The 27,818-nt window shown below is 35.2% G+C and overlaps 1 protein-coding gene across 1 annotated transcript; it reads right to left on the bottom strand.

Annotated features, from left to right (window-relative positions):
• On the bottom strand, positions 1 to 27,095 carry LOC137830381 (DNA mismatch repair protein MSH1, mitochondrial). The gene is made up of 22 exons (XM_068637673.1): positions 26,831 to 27,095; positions 24,924 to 25,068; positions 24,693 to 24,790; positions 24,184 to 24,259; positions 23,596 to 23,715; positions 23,439 to 23,486; positions 23,246 to 23,310; positions 21,794 to 21,879; positions 14,825 to 14,989; positions 14,294 to 14,403; positions 14,084 to 14,189; positions 13,926 to 14,001; positions 11,319 to 11,377; positions 9,339 to 9,406; positions 7,731 to 7,904; positions 5,228 to 5,434; positions 4,880 to 5,136; positions 4,631 to 4,774; positions 3,388 to 3,445; positions 2,741 to 3,037; positions 1,060 to 1,752; positions 1 to 458 (listed from the first exon to the last, which is right to left on the bottom strand). Exons 1-22 carry the CDS (start codon positions 26,947 to 26,949, stop codon positions 249 to 251), a joined length of 3,381 nt encoding a protein of 1,126 aa, XP_068493774.1. The 5' UTR covers positions 26,950 to 27,095; the 3' UTR covers positions 1 to 248.
• Between the last annotated feature and the right edge of the window lie 723 nt (positions 27,096 to 27,818).

Here is a 27,818-nt window from a genome sequence, read left to right as displayed (position 1 = left end):
AAAACTAAAAAGAACAATGAAAATAAGTTTTTTGTTACCTAATAGAGACAGACATATATATACAGAGAGACCATTGTGTACTTGTAAGATAATTAACAAAATACATTAATACAGCCACAGCCACTAATTCTAACAAAAATGCTGCAGACATTATGTGCACACACGTACATGCACTAAGATGATTAAAGTCATTTTGCCATATAAAAGTGGCAGAAAAATTGAATTAGATATTATCAATGTGTATGAACTTATGCATAGAGGTTGGAAGTGCCAAAATTCCTATGTTTACCATCAGCCATGTTGCTCAGTTGGAAGCCTTGACTAGAAAGCTGGTTGATGAGCAGAGATTCAAATTGGCATGCCAAGCTTTTTCCCGGAACAAGAAAATAAAGAAATGATGCTTCATCCATACCTTCTTTCAATCTATGTCTTCGAACCCGGCCCTCTAGATCATCCGTCTGTTACATTTCATTGCAGCAAAATATCAACTAATTGACATGATACCATGCAAACAAAACCAATAAATTACAAGTTTTTACTATTGTGCTAAAAGTCATCATTTATGATATTTGGATATACCATGAAGAGGATAAACACAATAAGTACTCCGATTATAGAATTTTTATAAGTTATTCTGTCTTTTCAGATGATAGTTCATGTGAGACACCCTTTTCAGAAGAGAATCAGATTCATCCAACCTAACCATATGAGGCTAATTCACACAGCCAGGTTCAGCTATGAGCTATCAATTAAATACTGCTTTTTGGCTAAGTATTCAGAACAATAGCCCAGACTACTCCATTGTAAATAGAAAGAAAGAAAAATGCTAGATAGTTAAAATTAATAATAGAAATAGATCAAAATGAGTTGGTGTTATTAGGGATCTCATCCTGTTTGTTTTCTTCAACAACCAACTTCATATATATAGCTCAATTTTGTCTATATGGTGTTAAGTTATTTTCTGGTGTTGTAGTATTGCTCAATGATAAAAGGAAGAAACAAAATAAATAAGGAAAAAAGTTCTTCAAATTATGATAGTATACTAAAGTTGGTAGTTACCTCTCCTACGTAGAGTTTCTTATCTGGCGTGAAAATCACATAGACGCTTGAAGAACCTACAACAGATGGAGGTGGCTGCTCCCTCTTACCGATTAGGAGACATTTTATCTCAGGAAGCTCCAATGCAATCTTTTTGTTTTTCCGTTCCATTATATAATCCTGGCATATCACAGTAATAGCTCTTTCAACTTCCTGGCGAAAACCTTCCATTTGATTAGCTCCTGATAAGAACCCTTTAGAATAAAGACTTGTTGTATTCAAATTATTCAAATTGTTGCAAGTAGAAAACTTCTCTTCATTTGGGAAATTTTCCTCTGCATAAACTGACTTATAAAGACATTCAGCTCTTCTTATAATAGGCTCAGGAATTCCTTCCCTAATGGCAGTTTCAAAAGCAAGACTTTCTTTACAGACTCCATCTGTCAGCTTCCATGTAGGAAGTATTTGTCCATCAATGCACGTTGTGCCCATTGCTTTGTGCACAGTGCTTTTGATGTTGAGGGGCAAAGTAAATATTCCATGCAAGTGAGTGGACACAACACCCAGACAACCAATTCTTTCTAGAGTTTCAATGATACTACCAGCAATACAAGTCCCTTTTGCAGTTTCTGTTCCTCGGCAAATTTCATCAACAAGTACAAGGCTCCTTTTGGTGGTTCCGCCAATGATGGATCTAAGTTCTGACATTTCCACCTGAAACAAATACAAAGATGGATGAGATGTTCAAGGTAATCATGAGTATTTAACTTTATGGATACTTATGTGAATTCCCCAGCTTGATAATTCCATAAAGCAACAGGCAACTAGTCTTATAATTGAATCTATGACTCAAACTTGATTGAATATGGGTTTCATACCCATTCTTGAGCTACGTTCATGACTACCAAACTAAGAGGAGATTCATACTCTATGGTTATGATCTTACAATGGTTTTATTCCTTTGATTCAAAACTTTTATTACATTGGATTTTGTCGATTGCAAGGGAGGTGCCATATAGTGGAACATCCCTCTTACAAACATTTGGGGTCCATCATTTCATATTCAGAGCAAGGTTTTAAAATTCATAGCTTATGTGAATCAATTTGGTTATAATAAGTGAAACATTTATGTCGCAATTCTGTAGTTCAATTCCATTGTTATTTTGAATTCCATTGGTACTACTGTCGCTATTCCTTTACTTCTTGGTCTTGGCATTCTGAACTTCGGCATTTGAAAACCTTTACTGACTCTTTCCGTAAGCAATGACTTTAATGACTCTAATACTATGCATGAGGATCTTTAGACTGTGACTTTGTAGCTACTGGCCATATGACAATCATATTCTTGTTTTCTAGCATACACTACTTTATCTAGTAAACAACACATTACTATTGTGTTTATGAAAGTGGTAACTAATGCGTTAATACTACACAGTAAAAAAGCATTGTAGAAAGTAAAAACCAACATCCTTGGAAGTCATAGAATAATCCATTTTCAAATGTTGGTTACTAAGTTCGTTTCGAAAGGAACTTCAGCTGTGAATATTGATGGAGTTAGTGATATTTCCATTCGGGTCATGACCTCATTCTTTTTTTCCATCCATATTTGAACACTCTCTGGTGTTGTGTTTCGGTGTAATCAAAATTATGTAATATTTTACTATGGATGAACATCAGACAAAAGCATGAGTCAATAGCAAACCTGAAAGGAACTCTTTTTATCAGCTGGACTATCATACGATTTCATATGAAGCGTGATGGAGTCAAAATAAGGAATCACGGCAGATTCTGCAGGAACCATGAGCCCACATATACCAAGTAATGCGGCAGCACAAATTGAACGAAGTAAACTTGATTTCCCACCACCATTTGGTCCTGTCAAAAGAAATAATGATTGCATATCAACATCATTACGCACAATACCTTCTGCTATGTGGAACCAATAAGGTGCTAAACCAACTATCTTCATCCCATGGATTTTGTCCGAAGATTTCACATCCTGCAATAACAATTTAACATGTAGCCATCACCTGACAAACCCAAACAAGTTATGAATAAAAAGTAACTGGCCATTAGGTGAAAGCGTAAAACACATTTATACATGTAAGTTCAGAAAAAAAAAATTGCCTTTAAGGACTGAGAGATAGTTGTAATTGTGTAACAATGACAGCCGTTTTAACTGCCTAATCAATGCAGTTATTGTAGCTGCCTAACAGCTGTAACTATCTGACCAAGATACAACCCATTTACAAGACACTATACAGAGAATAATCCATAAGTGTATTCTCTGCAAACATAAACATTATCCACAAATAAAAATAAAAGCACTATCAAGTTGTTACATACTACCTCAAACCCATTCGATTCTGCAAGTGTTGGAAAAACCCATCTCCTTCTTCTCCCTTCACTGAAAGGCATCAATGAATAAATAATTTCATCATTTTAGTAAGATAAAACATTGATAGGTTACATTTTACAAAAGCAAATTTCAAAACAGTAAATTCCTCAAGATTCTGAAAACCAGAGAATGACTATTTTCAGGTATGTTTTATATATTCAAATAAATAGATAATAGTTTCAATAAACCTCACCACTAATGCACCATTTCCATAAACAACCCAAGACTAGCAAGGATATATGTCAGATTTTATCTTAATATCGATTGGCATAAAACAAAGTTGCTCAACAGATATATAAGCTGCACTTCAAGAATTGAGATAGGCAATGTGGGACTTCCCAATACTCCTCTTCCCCATATGTCTGCCAAACCAGGTGAGCCAACCACAATATGCAATTATCAAGATAAGCTATAGTCTATGATACCATATCAGATTTCATCCTTAAACCTATTGGCATTAAAGTGAAGATGCACAACAAATATATAAGCTGTATTCCAAGAATTGAGGCATGTGGGACTTCCCAACATACACCTCCTAACAAGGCAAGTCTACCATCACAGATGGTTACTAAAAATAGTTATAGCCTCTGATACAATGAGTCGTACTCCAAGAATTGAATCAGATGATGTGGGACTTCCTAACAATATACACTATGAGATTGATAGCAAAAACTTTCATGCTACCTTCCCATTCCTAAATATTTGTTTAACTACTGCTCGTACTTGAAAAAACTGCTCTTACTTGAAAGTTTTATCATATGACAAATAAATATTTTAGTTTTTGTTGAGATATTATTCAGATTAGATATTCAGTCTTTGGTTGGACTCTTTGATTCTCACCTACTTTCCTTACATAACTTGTCTTGACCACTAAACTTTAAGAACTGATTTTGTTGTCCATCTGTATAAACATTGAACAAAATCATGTAATGCAATACACCATTTCATTATACTGTTTCAGGTTTTCCAATGACTTCAAGTCAATCATAAAACTATTGTTTGTGCCCCGGGAGACAAATGCCCATTAAATATTTTCTAATGAAACTAAATTTAATCAACAAATTGAAGACAGATAGTTGTAGCTTAAACAGATATAATAAAAACCTACTTAAAAAATCAATGCACCACAAGGAAAAATACCATTGTATTTTATCCAAAAAAATAAAGCAGAAGCAACTACAAATGTTTACAAACCTTGCATGAGCGAATAAAGCTTTGGTAATAACAAGCAACGTGGATGAAAAGACAAGAATGTTTATACTGTAATGCAATTCAGTAGCGAGTTCCCTTAAAATTTCCAAAACTCGTTCTGTTGCCTTGGCATTTGCTTCATGGTACCTAAAACAAATAAACTTCTCAACATATATAATTAAGAAAAAGAATGACAGGCGTTTGACAAAATACAATAAGAATAAGATACAAGTACATATTAAAAAAGAATACCTTGTTAATGCAGCCTCAACCTTCGGTGTAGTAAACCATTCCTCCCCTACCCTTTTACCTTTAGAATCTAAAGCATGCCTAAGCTGTTTAATTTGTTCCTCCCCAGGGCTACCAGACCACAAACTCGGCGTAAAGCGTTTGCCTCTGAACCAAACTGCCTCATGCTCACGAGCATAAGAAATTTCTCCCCTAGGACCTCCAAGTGGGGCTATAGTAGCCTTTACTCTAGAAACAACAGGAACAAAATCTTCAGTGACCTGCAATAAGATTGCGACAATATTAATGTCACATAAACAAGACTCTAAACATGCAAACATGTATGGACAAGGTTGCGTTACATAGACTTACAGCTATGTGCAAGACCTCAGCTGCTTTTTGCACTGCTGTAAACACCTCATCTATATGGACTCTTTTTATTCGACCTTTCCATTTAGACTCCGTATCTTCAAAAAATTCATAAGGAATAATAGATAAAGAGTTGATTTTCTGATCATTCCCACCATCCAGAGAGATTATTTCACTGATCTTACTAGATGCAACTTCACATCCAGAAACCTGGAAACAAAATAACTACAAATATATAAAAAATTCCAAGGAGAATAGCTACAAGTTGTACAGAAAAAATAATAATTAGGGTCTGTAAAATTAGCAGCAAATTAGCTTGTGAATATCTTTAAGAGACCAGTGCCCAAGCCTATACATTCTAATTTATATATATATATATATATAATCGGCAAAAAGAATCACCATATAACATATTATCTACACTAGATTGGCACCCTATGTTATTTCAATCATTTGCAGCATACCCAAATAGCATGAAAATAAATAAAAGAAATACAAAAGAGATCTGCTTAAATCAAACTTTTATATCCATAATTGGTTAGCAGCTAGGAAGCTGGTGTTTTTTTAATAAAACTGAGAGCGCTAAGGTATCAATCACTATTTTGTTTGCCATCCCAATATTGGCATCACAAAAAACATCAACTATATGCAGCTCCTCAGAATATCATAAAAAGGAGAAAAACTAAAAAAAAAAAAAAGGAGTGTGGGGATCACACCTGACCTACAATAAATCTCCAAAAAAGAGTGCTAAGGTTTCTTGTGAGGAGACATGGAATGCAGATTTGACTGCTGTCTAATTTTTCTTCGATAAAATCCAGGTCAACTTCAATATGTTTAGTTCTATCATGTAGCACGGATCATGGGCTATGCTAATAGCAGATTTGTTATTACAGTAAAGTCTCATTGGTTCATCCTGCTTCATTCTCAAGTCTTCCAAGATTATCTTCAACTATAGTAGTTCACAGATCGCTTGTATCAGCTCTGAATTCTGCTTCAGCACTGGATCTTGCAACCACATTTTGTTTTTTACTTACAAGTTACAAGATTCCCACCAAGGAAAGTATAATATCTAGTAGTTGACCTTCTATCCACAATTAATCAACATTTGTATACACTTCGAGATTTATGTTCTGATTTAGTTTAAACAAAATTCCCTTGCCTAGAGATCCTTTCAGATATTGCACAATTCTTACTGCAGCTTGTAGGTGAATCTCCTTCAGCAAATCAGTAATGTATTTCTGTTGGGATGAGATATGAAAATAACCTTTTTAGAATGGACTACTTCAATCCCAAAAATATACTTCAATTTTCCCAATGTCTTGATTTCAACTTCCTTGTCTAGATGTTGGCTTAATTAGTTGTAGCCCCTCTTCATCATGACCATCACTATAATATCCTCCACATACACTAGTAACCATATTACTCTCCCTAACTCAGTGTGTTTAACAAACCTTCCAAACCATGATCGGGGTGATAGTTTTAGTCCATGCAATGCTGTTTCAGCTTGCAAACAATATTGACAGCAGATTTCCCACCATATCCACGTAAATCTCCTCTTAATGTTCTCAATGAAGGAAGACATTTTTTACATCAAATGGTTGCAAGTTCCAACCATAATTAGCCACTAGAGATAATATGCCCTTGACTGTATTCATTTTTGCAACTAGAGCACAAGTTTCCAAGCAATCCACTCCAAAAGTTTAAGTGAATCCCTTGGCTACTAATCTTTCCTTATACCTTTTAATGGATCTGTCAACCTTCTATTTTATAGTATGTACCCATTTGCATCCTACTAGTTTTTTTCCATTTATTGAAGTACCCAATGCCCAAGTACTATTCTTTTCTACTACCTCCATTTCCAAGTTCATGCCTTATTTACCCGTGATTGGAACTTACTTTCTTTGGAAACTACTACGTTCTTTGACTTACAACAAACCACTGTCATGTGTGGCTAGTTCCTTGACACATAATCTTCAAACGCCTACATCTAATCAGCACAATAAGCTTGTCCACTAGTTCCTCAATATATATCTTCACACACCTACACCAAATCAATGTATAAAACTTTGCCATCATTAAATTTGTTAGCTCTAACAACCAATTGGATGACATGTTCACTAGGTCTCTCAAGGGGTCGTCAATTGATGACATTTTTAACAGGCTTGACTCATGATACCCATGCTTCTGTTTCACGAAGGATGTTAATGATATAATTTGATTACATTAAATATGAAAATATGATATGATTTTATTACATCAAATAGGGAAATTTTTTTAACAAATGTTTCTCATTATTAGTGATTAATAATATAGGTCCTTATTGCTATATCCCTTTCATTCAAAATCACTCACATGCATACAACTTACACAAGTACAAGCACTCCTTTTTATAGAGATAAAGAATTTTCTATTTATAAGTGATCTTATAGTTGATATGTTTTGAGAAGTGAAACTATCACTCATTTTCATCTAAACAAAGTGAAAAACAAAAACTTTTGGCCCTCACCAGTGTTTCAAAGTCGATGTCTAACCCAGTTGTCGCCCATGTTGGATCAATTAAATTTTTCAATATTTCATTGAGCTCAGAGGTTTTGTACATATGCAAAATCTCATCAAGCACATTCTTTATTCTACAAAATTCCATATGGTTGACCTCCCTCCACTCAAGTAGCTTTACAAGCTGCACAAATACAGAGAACAATCAGACAAAAAAATACATATGCAGAATGGTTAAAATAATAAGTGCCTAAATTTCTAAATATAAAAGATATTGAAAATATAGTCCAGAAACTTTTTTTCCCACTTTACATATTGATTATATGTAAGAGATGTAAATAAAGATTAGGACAATAGCCGCACACTAATCTAGGACTAAAACTCGAGACTATTCTATTCTCCTCTTAATAGAAAATTAAAAAGGAAAGAACACGAGATAACCTAAAATATTGAAAATAATATTCTCATAGATGTACAAATTAGAACTAAACAGACGATTCTCTTTAGTGCTATAAATCTTAATAACCAAAACATAGTACCGAAAACCAAAATGGAAAAAAGGAATTTTTACATCATTTAATTAGAAATGAAAAATGTCAAATCAAATATCTTGTTAAATAAAAACAAAACAAGTATCAACCATCATATGAAAGAGTCTTCACAGACAACATTTTTTGTTGGAACTTGTTTTCCTTCTAAATTTCCATTAACAATATAAAGTTCAAACACACTTCTTCAATGGTGTGTTTTAGTGTCTGACACGTATCTAACACCGGTACACAAATGACACTCGTGCAACACGAATTAGATACTATATTGAAGTGCCGATTTAATGTCTTCAACATGGCTCAAACAAAGTGTTGATGAGGACAAAATGTCTAGCACAGTCTTCTGCTGAAATTTTATGGATTCAAGCTCTATTGAAGGAACTATTCATTTCTTTCTCTACTCGTATTATGTTGTGCGACAGTCAGAGTGTTGTTGCCATAGCTTGTAATCCAGTTTTTCATTTCAGAACCAAGCATATGGAAATTGATGTTTTTTGTGTTTGGGACCAAGTGTTGTCCAAACAACTTGCTAGTTATCATGTTCCTAGTTTGGATTAGTGGGTTGATGTTCTTACTAAGCCTCTTTCTCCTACTGGTTTTCAGCTTCTTAGGTGCAAACTCGATGTGTAGGATTTTGTTCTTAGAAATCCCTCACCTTGATTTTGAGGCGGGGTATTAGTATTGTATAATGCAAACATTCGGTTGACTGTTTTCAAAAGAATGTTTGGCTGTTTTTTGCTTTCTGTTGTTTCTGTTTCTGTTTCTGTTTCTGTTTGGGCCATGTATGGGTCTTGTTCTGTTTGAACTGTACATGGACTTTATTCTTAAGTCTATATATTGGCTTTCTTTCACTGTACTCAGACAGTTATGAATGAAATAATATTCAGTCTCTTTCTCTTATACTTTCTCTCTATCTTTTACATACAAATTCTATTAGTAATCATTATGAGCACCTTTAACTTTGCAATTCATCATTTGAAGGTTGCAAACATAGTACAACTAATTTTTATTATCTGTTTGACAGAAGAAAAACTACTTAACAGTATAGAGGATAAAAACAACATAATAACCTTTGCTGAAGAAACACACGTAAATTCTGGAATTGAGCACGTTAAACTGCTCATAAGTTTGCATGTTTCTGTGAAAAAAAGAGAATTAAATATGTACAAAATTAGGTCTAAAATGGCATTGTAATAATAGTAATATTTATGTGTAGTACATAATTGAGAATATTTTGCATTGCAACAGAAAGATTGAAAGTGATAGAGTAGTATAGCAAACCTTTTTTGCACAAGCATATTACTCTCTATTGTAATATAGTTAAGATATGACCAAAAGTGGGTATCAAATATCAAAGAGCAACAATTTGATTATGAGACAATCGCTCCAGTAACAAATATTAATACTGTAAGAATCATTCTCTTCTCTCATTACCTGCTTATTTTGATTGGAAGTTGCAACAATTTGATATGTAAAATGTTTTCTTGCAAGGACAACTAGAGGAAGAAGTCTACATGGAGATTCCTCTAGTATTTAGGTCTATTGAAGAGGAGAATAAAGGGTGCAGATTGAGAAAAGCATTATATGGACTCAACCAGTCACTCTATGCTTAATTTGGTAGACTCACTTAGGTTATGATCTCCTTAGGTTACCGACAAAGTCAAGGTGACCATACCCTGTTCATCGAGCATTCCTTAGAAGGGAAACTTACTCTACTCTTGGTCTATATGGATGACATGATTGTTATAGGAGATGATGAACAAGAGAAACAAATCTTGAAAGAAAAGCTTTTTGCTTAGCTCAAGATGAATGATCTAGGAAAATTAAAGCACTTCCTTGGGATAGAAGTTGCTTACTCTAAGAAAGGCATCTTTATCTCCCAAAGAAAGTATGTTTTTATCTTCTCAAAGTAACAGGTAGGATTGATTGTGTTAAATGTATTTTCAATATAGGCCCATCTCCTTGTAATATATTTGTACAATCTATATATAATATCTTCCTTGGTTGTGCTCAAACAGACAAGGATTTATCCACATGATATCCTTATGAGAAGTGATACTTTGACACTCTTCCCTCATTTCTACATTCAATTTACATCTCAAAAAATTATTATAATATTAAATATAATATTTTTTTGACAAAAGCAAATGTCAAGTGAATGTAATTATTGAATAGAGGTGTCAAAGGATATTTATTCTATATTTAGACAAATTGCAATACCAATGGAGTTCTCATATAACAAAACCATAGAATTGGGGTTGATGAAGGTAGTTCTATAGTGAATATGGGTCAATATCAAAAACTTGTGAGGAAGCTCATTTACTTAGCCCACACTAAACCTAACATACCTTATGTAGTGAGTATAATTAGTCAATTCATGCATGATCCAAAGGAGTGACAATTACAGACTGTGAACTTAATCCTTCAATATTTGAAAACAAGTCCAGGAAGGAGAATGTTGTTCAAGAGGAATGAGATGTGCAAGGTCTATTACATATAAGAGGTTCACCTTAGGATATTTCATATTTTTGGATGGAAACTTGACTTGGAGAACTAAAAAAGAAATGTAATTGTAAGGTCTAGTATAGAGGTTGAATTCTAAGCGATGGCACATGGGTTGTGTGATAAAGTGGAATGCAAAAAGGCCTATGACTCTATTGTGATAATAAATCAACTACTAGCATTGATCATAATTCAGTTCCACGCCCAAGTACGTAGAGATAGATCAACACTTCACTAAAGAAAAACTAGATAGTGGCCTTATCACCGTCGTTCACGTCCCATCTAGACTTGATTTAGCAGATCTAGTTACAAAGGGTCTTCCCACAAAATGATTTCATGATCTCACATGCAAGTTGGGAATGATAGATATTCGTTCATTAGCTTCAGAGGAAGTGTTGGGCGGGAGAAAACATTTTGTTGAGTTAAAAGATATTCTAAACATTACAAGTGTAGTACTTTAAGATACTATATATCTTTGAAAACATTCCTCTAGGGATAGAGTTCTCTCTCTCTCCAAATCCTTTTCAAGTCAAACTATTAAAAAATACCCTGAATTTTGGATGCGATCTCATAAGAAGGAGGATTCAAGAGAAGATTCCTTATATACCTGCAAAGCACAATGAAAGAAATTAGGCATCTAATCTAGATTCTAGAATTAATTGCTAGGAACTACTTTGAGCAACATTAATTATTAAAAAATAAAAGGCAAAAATGAAAAATAAACAACTTAAACTGAAAATTTTAATACAGTTGAGTCAATGAATTACACAATTAAATGGTTCAAAACTAGAATACATAAACAAAATACACAACGAGACAATATACCCACATCTTATAACAAAGCTAACTTCATCCTTGCACCAGTCCCTCTCAACATTTTTTTCATTTCTACACTTCTTTCCAGAGTCAAGGGAAACATAGAAACTTTTGGTTGCAAACTAAATGGAAAAATAAAACAAGTAAGCAAACAAACCATCTTGCAAATGCAAAATGCATCAACAAGAAAAAAGAAAATTTTAGCGGTTGTCCATAATAAAGAACTAATAACCAAAAGCATAGAGCTTGTTTTTAACTAAAACAAACAATTATGAAAAATGAGACAGTAATTTTCACCAAGTTTGAGGGACAGCAGACTAGAACAGAATTTTAACTATCGTGAATCTTTCTGGTTCTTTGGCAACAAGTCATGCATTACTATTGCAAAATTCAAAAATTATTATGGCATTTTTGGTTATTTGCAGACAAGAAAATAAAATAATATTATTCAAGTGGATTGAACTCCCCTTGAAACAGGATTGATAAAATGCAATACAGATGGAACATAATTTGACCATGGACATAAAAATGAGCGTGTGGTGCTATCTTTAGAAATTCAAAAGGCAGAATTTATGGGCTGTTTTTCAACAATTTTACATGTACTGTCAGCCGTTGAAGCAGAGCTGATGGGAGTTATACATGCCATTGAGATTACTATTCAAAAAGGGTGGAGAGCTCTTTGGATTGAGACAGATGTTTTGCTTAATATGAAATCTTATTATGATAGTTCTTTGGTACCTCGGAAGTTATGTGTTGAGACCTAGATGGTCTGCACCCCACTAGACGATCTATCAATAGACTTGCAAGTGTTCAAGTTTTGATGATAACAAAACCTATAAGTATTTTATATCCTTATGATCATGCTAACATTTGTTTCACACAAACACAGTTACAAGATCATAGTAGACTATACAGTCTCTCTTTGTTGCAGTTTATATTATGTAGTATTAATACTTGTTTTAATCTGTTTATTCATTGACTGTTCAATTGAATAAGCCGAAATCAAAACATATATTTTCTAGTATCAATCAAGCAAACAAAGTAATCTTCAAACGGCTAGATTATCCATCTGAGGAAACAACTCAATGTGAAAACAGTCATAATGAAAATGTTTTTGGAAAGAAATTAAACAAATATCTTGATTCCTTTCTTCATATACAATGCTTGCGCGATTATCTGTGTTTACAAGATTATCTGAAGAAAAGCTTTTAAGGACAGATCAAGACCTTCCATATTAAGAGTCTACCTTAAAAGAGCTTTATAGAAGATAAAGCCTTCCTGATCAAATCTTCTACGGTCTCATCTAAAGAAGTTATATAAAAGATCAAGGATGAAGAACAAAAAAAAATACCAATACTCGAAGATATACACGAGAGAAATAGTTGCATGGAGTCTTATAGTTCTATTAGCAATTGAGCATCTGTCTTTGGGTTGAGTGAAAACCATTGTAAATTCCTTCACTGTGTGAATATATATATCGTTATGAGCTTTACTGGTGCTCTCTCTAAGAGTGTTTTCCTTGTTCCTTTCTCAGTCGTAGGAGAGATTGAGAAGGATAACCCGAAGAGGTGGTGTACTCTTAACTTGGAGAGGTTGGTGTACTCAGTGTAATCAAGGTCAAGGTGTCTTGATTAGTGGAATTTGTCAAGAAGTTGGCTTAAGGTGGACCAAGATAAATTCTTGTGTGTTTTTCTCTCCTACTCTTGCTAGTTGTTTTGTTTTGCTTGCATGCTTTATCTTGATTTGATAGACAATCTGCTAGAAATTTGTCATATCTATTATGAAAAGATTCCAAGGCTCTATTCAACCCCCACCCCTTCAAGAGCAAGTTATTCCTACAATATGTAATACATGGCTAAATATTTTAAGTCCATAAAAAATAAACATTTCAGATTTTCTCATATTTCCAGGGAGGAAAATAGGTGCGATGATGGTTTAGCAGCTTATGATTTGAGATCATCTGTTTTTTCTTGGTGGGATAGTGTACCTACTTTTATTGTTTCTAACTTTGGTTGAGATAGGTATGGTCTTCCACACTTTTGTTTCTCTTGCTGGTTTTGGTTTTGCTCCCCATTTTTGCATTCCATTCCCTTTAATAAATTATTCTAAGAAAGTTGCATGTGATTGATACAATGGGTTAGCAACTTGTACACTGATGTTATAGCCTTCTTTCCTTTGATTTAAAAAATAAATAAAGAAAAGGATAGAACTAGTTTTTTTATAAAATGAAAAGGGTAAATAAGTTATAAATATGAAATGTTGAAAGGAAAGTGGGTCAAAATCGTCAACTAACTTTAAGCAAAATACAAGCAAAAAGAAAAAAAGAATCTGTTACTTACAGAACCGGTAATCCATTGCAACTTGGTGAAAGTAAGACCTTTAACAAAGAAGGTATTCCTTCCGTATGAATGGCACCTATAAATGCAAGAGGCACTGATTTAGGAAAAAGAAAATAACATGTGGACAATTGACCATCCATCATTATTAATATACAAACCAATTTGAGTAGATGTTCCAAGGGTTAAAGGTCGAGCCCTATGTCTCGAAGATACGGTTGTGTTTCGAAAAGTAACCTCATCATCAAGACCATAAAGCTCCTTTACCTATGTTTAGAAGGGAAAAACAAATGTAATATTAAATGACTCATTTGTGTACAATTCATTTAAAAAAATAAAATGCAAAAATTATATATCATTTGTTTAAATACCTTGACCAAGAGATCAGAGAGAGGGCTGCCATCAAACCATTCAAAATGTCTAGAACTACATTCTCCCCATAAGAGACCCCCCTCACCGAATTCTCCCCATTTGCTGGTGCCTAGTTAAACAGTATGCATAACAAAGATGTGGAAAACAAAAAATATCTATATCTTATCTACTATCAAAGTTACTCAGAAAAGTGGAGATCTCCAATCAATACTTGGGTTAAATGTAACACTGGTAGACACCTCTAATTAATATCTAAATGATCTCTATATACTCTTTCACATAAACACCATTTTCTGATAAGAACATGATAATAATGGTCACAATTTTATTTTTATTTATATACATCAAATAAATATTAGAACAAACAGGGAGAAAATATAGAATCCACCTAAAAAAAATCTTGTTACAACAAGGAACGTCAAATCTAACATGTGATCTTTGACATGTCCTTCATATAAAGTCACCCGGTAAACCAAAATCTGGCTCAATATTTTCATAAAATGAAAAGTGCAGAATGAGAAAGTACAAACCACAAGAATCCTGCGTCAAAGATGTATGCAAGAATAAGTGATGATATTGACAAGTACGAAGCTTTGTCACAATTGCTTCCTCTGTCAAGCAATCTTCATAAGAGTATGTTTTCATAGTCTCTAGCACCATGTTAATGCAATAGCCCCTCGCAGAATGAGATATTCCTACAACAAAAAGACATCTTTCAAACTTATCATTTCAATGTTATTATAATTATAAAAGTAAGGAGCGGATCCTATATAACAAAGAATATCTAGATTATATGTATAGCAACGTTTATGTATATCTAGTTTGATACAGACCAACACAGAAAATAAGAGAAAGGAGGTAAACGTGGTATATTATTGATACTGAAAAAGGGAAAATACAGTAGGAGGCTACTGTCCAGAGCTATGCTCCTATAGAGAATTAGCATTCTCCATTCTGCAAAACTGCAATATTCTTTCTCCCTCCCCATTCTCATGCTAGGCTGTGCCTACAAGGATACACGCCTCACACACCCACAAATCCCGTAACTAACTATCACCCAACCTTTTCTTTCTCTCTCTCTCTCTGCCACCTCATCATGCTCTGTTAGCCTTTTCAATTCTGTTTCTCCTAGTGTACACACGCCATATTCTAGGCCTATGTAAACCTGGATCAGCTTGAACATTCTTTTGGGCCCATGAATCATTTTGGGTTCTATCAATTCCACCTTCTTGAGATACAACCTTGTCCTCAAGGTTAAAAGCAGGAAATTGATTGAGAATTGTGAGTTCATCTTCCCATGTTGCTTCATCTTTTGATTTGCCTTGCCACTTGATCAAACACTGCTTCACCTCGTCGTCCTGCCGAGACTCTGTTCTGCTAGCTAACACCAATTCTGGTTCTGCTGTCTCAACAATTTCACCAGACAGACTCTCAGGAAGGTCTTTCTCCACCTGGCAAGTTCCCACTGCCTTCTTCAGTAAGGACACATGAAATACTGGATGAATACGTGAGCTGTCAGGTAGTTGAAGCTTGTAAGCAACTGAACCAATGCATTCCAACACTTGGAAAGGTCCATAAAATCTAGCAGACAATTTAGGATTGATTCGATGAGCTACGGATTGCTGTCTATGTGGACGTAATTTCACAAAAACCCAATCCCCCACTTCAAATTTCTGGTCATGTCGCTTCTTATCAGCTTGAGCCTTAATCCTAACTTGTGCTCTGAGTAAGTGGCCTTTTAATTGTCGTAACGCTTCATCCCGGTCCAACAGCTCCTGCTGAACAGCCTCTACCTTAGTTTCTCCGACAGCAAATCGAAGTAAAGTTGGGGGTTTGCGTCCATAAACGATCTCAAATGGGGTGACCCCAATGGACTCATGAAAGGTAGTATTATACCAATACTCCGCCCAATGCACCCACTGGATCCATGTTCGTGGCTGGTCAGCAATAAAACACCGTAAGTACGTCTCTAAGCAACGGTTAACGACCTCTGTTTGTCCATCCGTTTCGGGATGATAAGCTGTACTCATGGTAAGGTGAGTTCCCTGCAACTTGAACAACTCCTTCCAAAAGTTGCTGACAAAGATAGGATCGCGGTCACTTACAATAGACTTCGGTGTTCCATGTAAACGAACCACTTCCTTGGTAAAGTGTTCTGCTACCACTCTAGCTGTGTACGGATGCTTGAGGGGAATAAAATGAGCATACTTGGATAGGCGGTCCACGACCACAAACACCGAGTCAATTCCCTTCACCTTTGGTAATCCATTGATAAAATCCATGGATAAGTCATCCCAAATTTTTTCTGGAATAGGTAGAGGCTGTAATAATCCACCGGGAGTGGTTGCCAAGTACTTCTGCCTCTGACAAACATCACAACTCCTGACGTATTCTTGAACAGCTCGTTTCATCCCTATCCAATAGATGTTGGCAGCCAACTTCCTGTAGGTACGGTAAAAACCCGAATGCCCTCCTTGAGGGGTGGCATGGAATTCGTGAAACAGCTTTGGGATCCACATAGACTGAGTTGAAATTACTAAGCGCCCTTCATAGTATAAAACCCCTTCTCTATATGAGAAACCAGGTTTACTTGTGGTATTTGCTTTGAGTGCTGCAATGATAGTAGCCAAAGCCTCATCTTGATGAACCTCCTCCATTAACTGCCCTCCGTCACTCCACACAGGGTAAGAAATTAAAGAATGCAACTCCCCTGTCTCGTACATTCTGGACAAAGCATCTGCCCCTCCGTTCGTGGCCCCTGGTTTATAAACAATGTCAAACTGGTACCCCAAAAGCTTGGCAACCCAATTCTGTTGGTCCATGGTGGAAATCCGCTGATGCAATAGCTGCCGCAGACTCTTTTGATCAGTATATACAATAAATTGCCTACCTAACAAATAAGGGCGCCAGTGCTGCACAGCCAAGACAATTGCCATCAATTCCTTTTCATATGTTGACTTTGTCTGATTTCTTTCACTCAAAGCCTTGCTAAAAAAAGCCACAGGTCTGGAATTCTGCATAAGAATTGCCCCTACTCCACAGCCCGAAGCATCACTTTCAATGATGAAAGGTTGTGAAAAATCAGGTAGAGCAAGAACTGGGGCTGTTGTCATCTTTATCTTCAAAGTGTCAAATGCTAGCTGAGATCTAGGATTCCAGGTGAATCCATCTTTCTTGGTCAGCTCCGTCAGGGGACGTGCTATCCTCCCGTAGTCCTTGACAAATTTCCGGTAATATCCGGTAAGTCCCAGAAAGCCTCGCACACCTTTCACATTTTTGGGAGTTGGCCAATTGATGATACTAGCAATCTTGGCAGGATCCATAGTCACCCCTTGTTGAGAAACCACATGACCCAAATACTCTATTGAACACTGAGCAAAAGCGCACTTCTTCCTGTTGACAACCAACTTCTGGTCACGTAAGATCCTCAACACTGTGGAAAGATGCTGAAGATGGGATGGCCAATCGTGACTGTATACCAGTATATCATCGAAGAAAACCAACACAAATCTTCTAAGCATGGCTCGAAACACCTCATTCATTAGGGACTGAAACGTAGACGGAGCATTCATCAGGCCAAAAGGCATTACCAAATACTCGTAGTGCCCCTCATGTGTGCGGAACGCCGTCTTGTGGACATCTTCACCTCGCACCAACACTTGGTGATACCCGGATCTGAGGTCAAGCTTGGAAAAATACATAGCTCCGTGCAACTCATCAATCACGAGAATTGGAAACTTATCCGGCACGGTTGCTTTATTCAAAGCCCTATAATCCACACACATTCGCCACGATCCATCCTTCTTCACCAGAATAACAGGGCTAGAAAAAGCACTCTGACTGTGGCGTACTAACCCTGCTTGCAGTAATTCTTTGGTCTGTTTTTCTATTTCATCTTTGTGATGATGGGAATAGCGATAGGGTCGACCATTTACCGGACCTTGTCCTTCCAACAGGTTGATTCTGTGTTCTATTTGTCGCCTTGGTGGTAGTCCAACGGGCGTTGTAAAAATTTCTGCAAACTGCTCCAATAAATAGTCGAGCTGCTGTTTCTGAATTGGAGTCAAACTCGTCATCTCAGTGGTCTGTGCAACTCTGTTCTGGGGCACCAATTCAGAGGCAAAAAACCATTCCTCAACCCACTTACGTGTGTTTCCCACAAAGCTTTGTAAAGCTATTTGTGCAGTATGTTTTGTGCTTGGTCCCTGTACCATGACCCACTCTTTGTTGTGTTGGAATCTCATGGTCTGCTTTCCCCAATCCACCACCATTTCTCCTAAGGTAGCCAGCCACGACATGCCCAAAACCACATCAATGCCTTCTAAATCAAACAGCAAGGTATCCACAAATAATTTAATTCCCCCTAATTCAATTTCCACCTGCTTACATTCTCCTCTGGCTACAACCTTATGACCATCTCCCAAGCGAATTCTCATTTCCTTAGTGAGTTCCACTTCCCATCCCATGGTTTGAACCAACCTCTTAGAAATGAAGTTGTGTGTTGCCCCACTGTCAACTAAAATCACAATGGGTACTCCCTTAATTGCACCTTCCAATTTCATTGTCTAGGGTTGAACAGTACATGTCTGCAGGCTCAATACAGTGCATTCACCATCAATTTCCAGGTTCTCTTCTTCCATCTCCGTTGAAATCAAAGCCTGCGCTTCACCTTCTTCCTCAGATTCTTCTAACACCATTATCCTCAATTGTTTATCCGGACATTGGTGAAGGGGGTGAAATTTCCCCCCACACTTATAGCATAACCCTTTCTGCCTTCTTTCCAAAAGTTCCTGGTAAGGAAGATGGCGGATTCCACGATCCTTCTGTGTTGCACGTGATTTTTCTGTCGCTGGTAGCCGCCCCTGTTTTTCATCGTTGTTTTGGATCATTACCCAGCCTTGACCCTGTTCACGGCCCACAGAAACTGGCCCATTCATAGTGGGGTGGGTCGACTTATTGTATTGACCAGACCCATACCCGAACCGGGGACCCATACCTTTCGACCCAGTGGCAACCCAATTGCGACCCTGCAACTCGTTCTCTACTGCCTTCGCCAATGTAATGAGGCGTGAACGTGGCAACGGCCCCATCGCACGCATACTCCTCACTCTCGCACGAATATCATCGCGCAACCCATGGATGAAATACCCAAAATATTGTTCATCTGGTAATTTTGGGATCTGGGCTATTAAACGTTCAAATTCCAGAACGTAGGTGTCCACTGAACCATTCTGCTGGAGTGAAGACAATTGTTCAAAGACATCTCCCTCACTAGTGCTTCCATAACGCTCCAGCAACTCTTGGATGAGTTTCTCCCAAGTCAAACCAGAATCCAGATGCAGCAGAGAATTGAAGAAATGAATTGTAGATCCCTCCATACAAAGATGGGCTAAGTTCACTCGTACCTCAGGACTGGTTTCCATGACATGAAAATAGACCTCTGCTCTAGCAATCCATCCAGCAGGGTCTTCACCAGTGAACATCGGCAGTTCGACCTTCTTCACTGATTGACGAAACTCGTCCAACAGTTCTCCGTTCAGCTTCAACCATCCTGAGCCAAACGTCGATCCGTCGGAATCTCCTCTTTCCTCACCGTTCTGATTCTTGTTTCCGCTACTGCCTGTCTCCTTGTCTCCATCAGTCCGCTTCAATTGCAAACTCTGGCTCAGCATCGCCAATAGTTGTTCCTGGTTACTCTCAGCCTTCAATTGCATTGTGTTGAGTGTTGCACGTAGGTTAGCAACTTCATTTTCCAGAGCAGATACTTTGGCTTCCATCTTCTTCGGTGGCATTCGTCAGAATTGTCACACCTCCTAGCACTGGTTTCTTCCTCGCAGATCCGGCAGGTCGGACCAGTTTGATACAGACCAACACAGAAAATAAGAGAAAGGAGGTAAACGTGGTATATTATTGATACTGAAAAAGGGAAAATACAGTAGGAGGCTACTGTCCAAAGCTATGCTCCTATAGAGAATTAGCATTCTCCATTCTGCAAAACTGCAATATTCTTTCTCCCTCCCCATTCTCATGCTAGGCTGTGCCTATAAGGATACACGCCTCACACACCCACAAATCCCGTAACTAACTATCACCCAACCTTTTCTTTCTCTCTCTCTCTCTGCCACCTCATCATGCTCTGTTAGCCTTTTCAATTCTGTTTCTCCTAGTGTACACACGCCATATTCTAGGCCTATGTAAACCTGGATCAACTTGAACATTCTTTTGGGCCCATGAATCATTTTGGGTTCTATCAGTTTTCCAATATCATATGTTTATCATTAGAATATATCAAATCTCCTCTATCTATAGTATTGATTCCGTTTTCTTTAGTTGCAACCTCAAGTATAGTCGTTTAGTCTCACATCAACTACCAAAATAGCTAAAATAAAGTATAAAAATGGATGCATACCTCACCTTACAAGCTGACTTTTTTGGAATTGAGTTAAGCCTTAATCACTTTTTCTGACATTGGTTCCCACCACGTTTGCAATGGCATGTTCAAATGAGAATCCTTCTAAATTGCAACATGGGCATGGCATGTAACTGTAGTTCTACTTTAAAAATGTTTCTTTAGTTCAGCAACCTAAAGTATGATTTAAACAAAGGTTTCAGAAAGAAACCGTCCTCGCCGATTTTCTAAAAACAATAGAACTTATCTAAGACAGACCTAACAGGAGAAATTACTCCTAAAACTACAGTTGCAAACAATCAGGATATAAATAGTTTATTACAATCATTTCACATTCTATACAGTTAATCACCTTAAATGCTAATTCCTATAACCAAGAATCTCCCAACAATCCTATGGCATCAATTCGGTAGGTAGGTATTAAATTCCTAGCTTGCCAACTAATAATTTAAACACGAGTCCTGACAAGGAAATGGTGAGTACATAAACTTCCTACTATCGTGTTTGAAATTTGAAAAGAGATTTGAACTAGATCAAATCAATCTGAGAATTATGGCCAAGAGAATTCAGATATATATTTTAAAGTATAGACTAATCCTAATAATTTCTTACCAACAATAGAGTTATGTGATATACAAAATATCAGGATATGATTAGTTTATTACAATCATTTCACATTCTATACAGTTAATCACATTAAATGCTAATTGCTATAACCAAGAATCTCCCAACATTCCTTTGGCATCAATCCAGTAGGTGGAACTAATTCCTAGCTTGCCAACTAACAATTTAAACATGAGTCCTGATAAGGAAACTGTGAGTATATAAACTTCCTACTCTCGTATTTGAAATTTGAAAAGCGAATTGAACTGAATCAAATCAATATCAATCTAAGAATTAGAGCACAAGAGAATTTAGATATATATTATAAAGTCTTGACTAATCTTAATAATTTCTTACCAACAATAAAGTTATGTTATATACAAAATATCTGTCCTAAGAAATAAGTTGTACAAGAAGAATGATAACTTTAAAATAAATGGTCACCAATATTCTACTTAGTACAAATAGGTAAGAAAAACATCAATACCTATTACAGGCATTGGCTCAGGAAAGTTAAGATCATGATCAACTGCAGCAAGTCCATATACATAGGGATTTCCAGGATGAGCATGCCTAGAAGTTAAAACATGAATCAGTAACATGACATGACACTAAAAATACAAAATTAATTTGAGATAAGAATTTAATGGAAAAGAAGAAATATAATTCCATGATCTTTGTAACCTATAAATACTATGTAAATGGTAAATTTGGTTATCAGGAAATACACTCATACTTTTATGCACCAGCATGCCAACAGGAACTGTTTCAACTAAAAGAACCAAAACACAGCCAATAAAATAAAAGTCTGAAATCATTAAAATTTCCAGGTGATCATTTCAAGAAAAGAGAACTTTTACTTTGGCTAAATCTATAGCTGACATGGGATCTCAGCCTAGTTGTCATCCCTAGGATTGGATATATAGAGCATGAGATGATAGGACAAGTTTGTTTGTTTTGCATTGCATTAGGAAAACCATGAGGCCATGTATGATAGATTTTATTTAATATTGCACTGGGAAAGCCATAAGATCAGATAGAAGAATGCATGTAGGAAAGTGGCAGGGTCAAGTAGTTGTTAGACAGTTGAGGGTGACCAGTGGAGCAAGTAGTATGTTGACCTGGCAAGTGAAAACATGTGAATCAGCCTTATAAGAGTCCAAATAATCATGGGTAAGCTTGGAGGAGAGAGCAACTGTTAGAAGAAAACATTCTGAGAGTTTTTTATAGAAGAGCATGAGCTCTGGAATAGTTTCTGTGTATTATATTCAGGAATAAAAGATTTAGATATATAGGCAAGACTGTCACAATTAGATAATACATGCAGAAAGAAAATAAAATAAAAAAGGATAAAATCAAATCAAAGAGATTTTGTTTTTTACCCCAAAAAAATCAAATCAGAATTATCTGATTCGGTCCCAAATTATTTCAAATAAGATCAAATCAGAATAATCTGATTAATTATTCAATCTTCTAGAAAATAAAATCCAGTTGTCTATTAATTCCTAACATAAACATACACCTGCCAACAGTAAAAACAGTTGAACCAGAGAGTTTCCTTTGTGTGGATCATGTTTTTATGTGCCAACTTTCAGCATTGGGTCAAGTTTCACTTTTTTTTCTTCATTTTGGGCTTCTATAAACTTACGCCCCTAACCCCTGTAGTAAATAGAGGTTTCTGAGATCAAAATATGCAGGAGACAAGTGAAACAACTAGGCCAAATGCCCAATCAGAGTAAACCTAAAGAGCTGATCTTGCTGGTTGAAATAGGAGAACATGATTATCAATCAAGCATGTCCTAGAAGTCAGCCAATATGTTACTATCATAATTAGCAAAATGAAAGTTTATGTTCCTCACAAATAACCACAGAAAACTGTATCAATTGACCACACCAATCCACAGAGAAACCACTGGCATAGAGAGAATATTGTACTAACCCAGATATAAAGCGGCGTTTCCTGGATCGAGCTTGAGTTGGGCCCTGAACTTCCTCAATGATGCACTGCGCAGACCAAAATTAATTAGCAACAAGTATTCATAAACTAGTAAGATGGAAAGTAAATTACAGAATAATGAAAAATTTTAAAAGGTGAAAAACTTATAGAAACACTATTTAATTGTTGCACTCACCACTGAATAACCATTTTGGGTCAGATCATCTAAAGTCTGTCGAAGATTCTATGACAAATAAAAGAAGAAAGCCATTGTTAAATATATAAGAAATTCAGCAAAAAATATCATATATATTTAAATTCCATGAGAAAATAACATAGTAAAATGTCAATACCACAACAGGACAACCAGCCCTTGGAACACTATCTGATTGGAGACCACCACAGGGATTTAAACCAGCATATTCAACTAGAACACAAGCATCTATTCCCCAAGCTTCATAGAATTCCCCTACCTTAACAGTAATTTGAAAAAATATGAATTAATACATGGTAAAAACAGAATATTTACTTCATGGAGGAAAGAAATTGAATGCTACAGAACCAACAAATGAGAAAACAAGAATTTTATTAAGAATTGGGAAGGGAAAATATATTTTTAGTCCTTGTACTTTCAGTGAAACTTGGACAAGGTCTTTATACTTTCATATCAATAAACTCAGTCCTCAAACTTTAAAAACATGTCAATTTAAACCCTCCGTTCTTATAATTTATAATGTTTTCTAAAATTAAGAGGTTACTAGATGCATATAAATTTGAGGATTAAATCCATCAACACAAAGGTACATAGATGACACCATGTTTAACCAAAAGTATAGGCACTAAAAACACATTATTCCCAATAAATAATCATGCTTCCTTCAAACCAAATTCATAAGAGCACCAATGCTAAACTCTCAAGAAATGGCATAACTATTACTTACTCTGCAGAGTAATACTTGACGTGGAAATTTTGACTTGAACTGCAACATTTCCCAGTTGAGTGTTCCTTCCTTCACACTACACATGGAGATTGATTCTTCCATCAACTTTCTCATAATAACACCATTCCAAACAGGATAATAAGGGAGTTCAAGTATGTATAAGTTCATGGAACAATAGCCCATGTAAATGGCTAAGAATAAAGGATTATCAATTATAAATAGTCATATATTGCATTCTTGATGACATTCGTCCATTAGTTGTGAACTTAAATCTGAACAACATAATGACATTGCAACTTATGTACAGCGAAATAAATACTTTTTATTTAGAACAGAAGTGCAGAATAACACCCTCACGATCCCAACCATAATCTCGATTTTGAATACCTTGTTTGTGGACAAATGTTTAAAAAAAAAAACCACAATTGATGTTTTCATATTATTTTGGTTACAAAAAACTAAAAGAAATGCATAAAGTAATAATTTCAATTTCATTAGTGCTCGCTCACCTTCCATTTTTCAATTTGGAATCCAGACCAAGCAAATTAGAAAATTCAAGCCTTTGAATTAGCTGGACAGTCGAAAACTTTTTGCACATTTGCAACCTCTGCCATAATTTGAAAAGGAAACAAAAGTCAAAATGAAGTTTTATTGTAAATATGACTTAATAAACAAACCAACAAAATTCAGGAATAGTTCTTTTTGCTTTTAACTAGATACAAAAAAGTAGATGGACCTACCTCCTTCCACCACGATATGTGAGGAAGATCTTTGTCATCTAAAACATTATTTGGTACTTTTGGCTTCTTGGTGGTCCTACTACTTCCCCTTGAAACCCTGTTATTATCCATATAAGTTGATACATTCTTGACACGTCCATTTATTCTGTTCATCAAGAAGTTTCACATTTTATATGTCATACCACAAAAGAACAGATATTTACATAATTAGGATTTCACCATGTCAAGCAAATATTAAGTCGACTTCTATGTTGATGGTGCAAGTTTTCTCCAATCAACATTTTGGTGTGTTAAGAATTGTTGGAAGAATATGTTATATCAACTTAAGAGAATGAGAGTTCATGTGTCTCACACATATAGGGAGAGAGGGAAACTATTGTGTTGATAAACTTGATTCTTTTAGGGTTACACATAGATGTACTAGGTGGTGGGATCTTATTCCTGTTTTTAAGTTTGACTCTAGGAATAGATGGAATCTACCTAATTATAGGTTTGTTTCTTGAGTGGGTTTTGGTATAGTCTCACACTTGATGATTTCTATTTTTGTTATTTTTTTTAATACATGGATATGCTGCAAATGATTGATAGAACATGAGTGCCAACCTAGCTAGGATTGCAAATTATATAGTGATTTTTTTCATAGCCTTATAAAAAACTTAGAGCATTTCTTATCTGAATTACTCACATTCAAACTATTTAAATACGCATGACAGTAATATCTTAACTTCATAATCATGATTTTTCATATTGAATGAGTTACCTAAGTTTCTAAACAGATTTAATAATACAATTGATTACATTTTGAACAATAACAGATCAAGCAAGCAAGATGTAGCTAGAATGAACTCAAGGTCCAAAACAACTATTACCATCAATAACTCTTGATGACACACCAGATGTTGTTCAAACACCAAAATTTCAGGCAAGATCTTTATGATTCTTACAGTGTCTCTAAACTAGAATTTAGTAAAAGACTTAATTAGAAATAAAAATAATAATGGGTTAGTTTATTTTTAAAAAGGTGTACTTTTTAATAAAATAAGCACATTTCTACTTTTAGTTATGTCTTCGTCTAACATGTTTATTTAAAAAGTAAGCACTTTTCTACATTTTTAAGAAGGGGTCAGTTTGTTTGTACTTATTTTTGAAAAACAAATGCTTATTTAACAAAATAAATAGCTTTCTGCTTTTGTCAAGCGTTTGTCTGATCTGCTTATTTTTAAAAATACGCAGTTTTGTGCTTATTTCAGTAAGCAGATTCTATTTGCTTCTTAAATTAGTAAATATTTTAAAATTTGCTTTTTTCAAAGATACTTATTTCAAGTTTAAACAAACTGGCCACATCTACTTCTTAAGTGGGTTCTCTTTTTCAAATTGCTTATTTCAAAAACACTTATTTTAACCTTAACCAAACTAGTCCAATATTTCATTGAAAACTTATAACATTTATCACATTAGAATCTTTCTTTTAAGGCTAAAACTACAATCATTTTCATACAGAGAGCAAGGAAGTATAAAAGTAAATTTTCAACCAAAAAGGTTTCTGCAGGAACTAAATACTATAGATTTTTTTGCAGTCATGCGATGTATCACCGGTTTTATTTCATGAATGATAAATCTTTACAGAAGAATCCACTGATCACTTCTAATAGAGTCTTCCCACACCCAATCACACTTCCATCTAAACACAATGCCAAAACGAGTTCCCACCACACACACACATTGTTAAATACGTATTGATAAAAGAATAAAGAATACAGTGTTAAGGTGAGTTCATAAACATATAATATGTATTCATACACGTTCCGAATCACATATTAGTAAATAATACAATGTTTTGACAGATAAAGTGAATATTCGCCAAATAATATGAAACGAAAAACACAAAAAGAAAAGAGAAAGATTACCGAAGGAAGCGAGAGGGAAGGGATGAAATGAAGAAGGGAAATAGCGAATGAGAGAAGTGCGAGAGAGAGCGGCAACGAGGCAGGAAAACGGCGACGTTTCTGGTAACTGCCCTGTACATTGTTGTGAAGGGTAGAGAGAGAGTGGAAGCAGAGTGAGTTCCCGCCACAGACACGAAGGGAAGGGTTTTAACAAGAATGAAAGAGGGAAACCGAAACGATATTTAGAACACGACCGTACCGTGTCTCAAGAAGTGTCTTCCTTTTCTCCTGTCGTGTTGATTTTTCTTTTTAAATTATGGCTATTTAAAATAATTTATTATTTAAATAAATCTTAGTGGACACAAATTTTGTTAAGTTTTACTTACCTTCGTAGTCGAGCTACTAACGTGTAGAAATGAAGGGGTTGTGTATGAGTGAAAGGGAATAAATTGATTGAAAATTATTTCAAAAACAAGAATTCCTTTAACAAAAAAATTTCAATTACTTAAAAGAGCTACAAAATTTCTTCAATCACTTAAAAATAGATGGGTTTGGATTGAGAAAGATATTTGTGGGAGGAAAAATAATGAATTTGTGAGTATTAGAGAGGATGTATGAGGTTGTTTAGATTGAGGAGTAATAAAGTGAAATTTTGATGATGGTTTATTAAAACTCGTAAGTGATGTGATAGTTGCAAAAGAATTTATAAATTATTTTAAATATGTAAAATGTAAGTTTACAAATTTATCTTTGATATTGACAAATATTTGAATAATGAATTATGATATTTTTTTATGTTTGAATTAATTAAATTTTTCTAATATATAATATCCATAATTATTTGTATTTTTTAATAAAAAATTTTAAAAAATATAATATAAAATATTTTTGTGTTAAATTGAAATCAATTTATTAAATATATTAAAATTTATGAAGATAATATTTATTATTATGGACATTTGTTATTTTATATAACTATATATGTGTTTGTTGATATTATTATTTTATT

The sequence above is a fragment of the Phaseolus vulgaris genome, chromosome 7, assembly GCF_000499845.2.
Source record: "Phaseolus vulgaris cultivar G19833 chromosome 7, P. vulgaris v2.0, whole genome shotgun sequence".
In the NCBI taxonomy this organism is placed as follows: domain Eukaryota; kingdom Viridiplantae; phylum Streptophyta; class Magnoliopsida; order Fabales; family Fabaceae; genus Phaseolus; species Phaseolus vulgaris.
The sequence above is the reverse complement of the archived record's forward strand: the minus strand, read 5'-3'. Positions and strand labels throughout refer to the sequence as shown.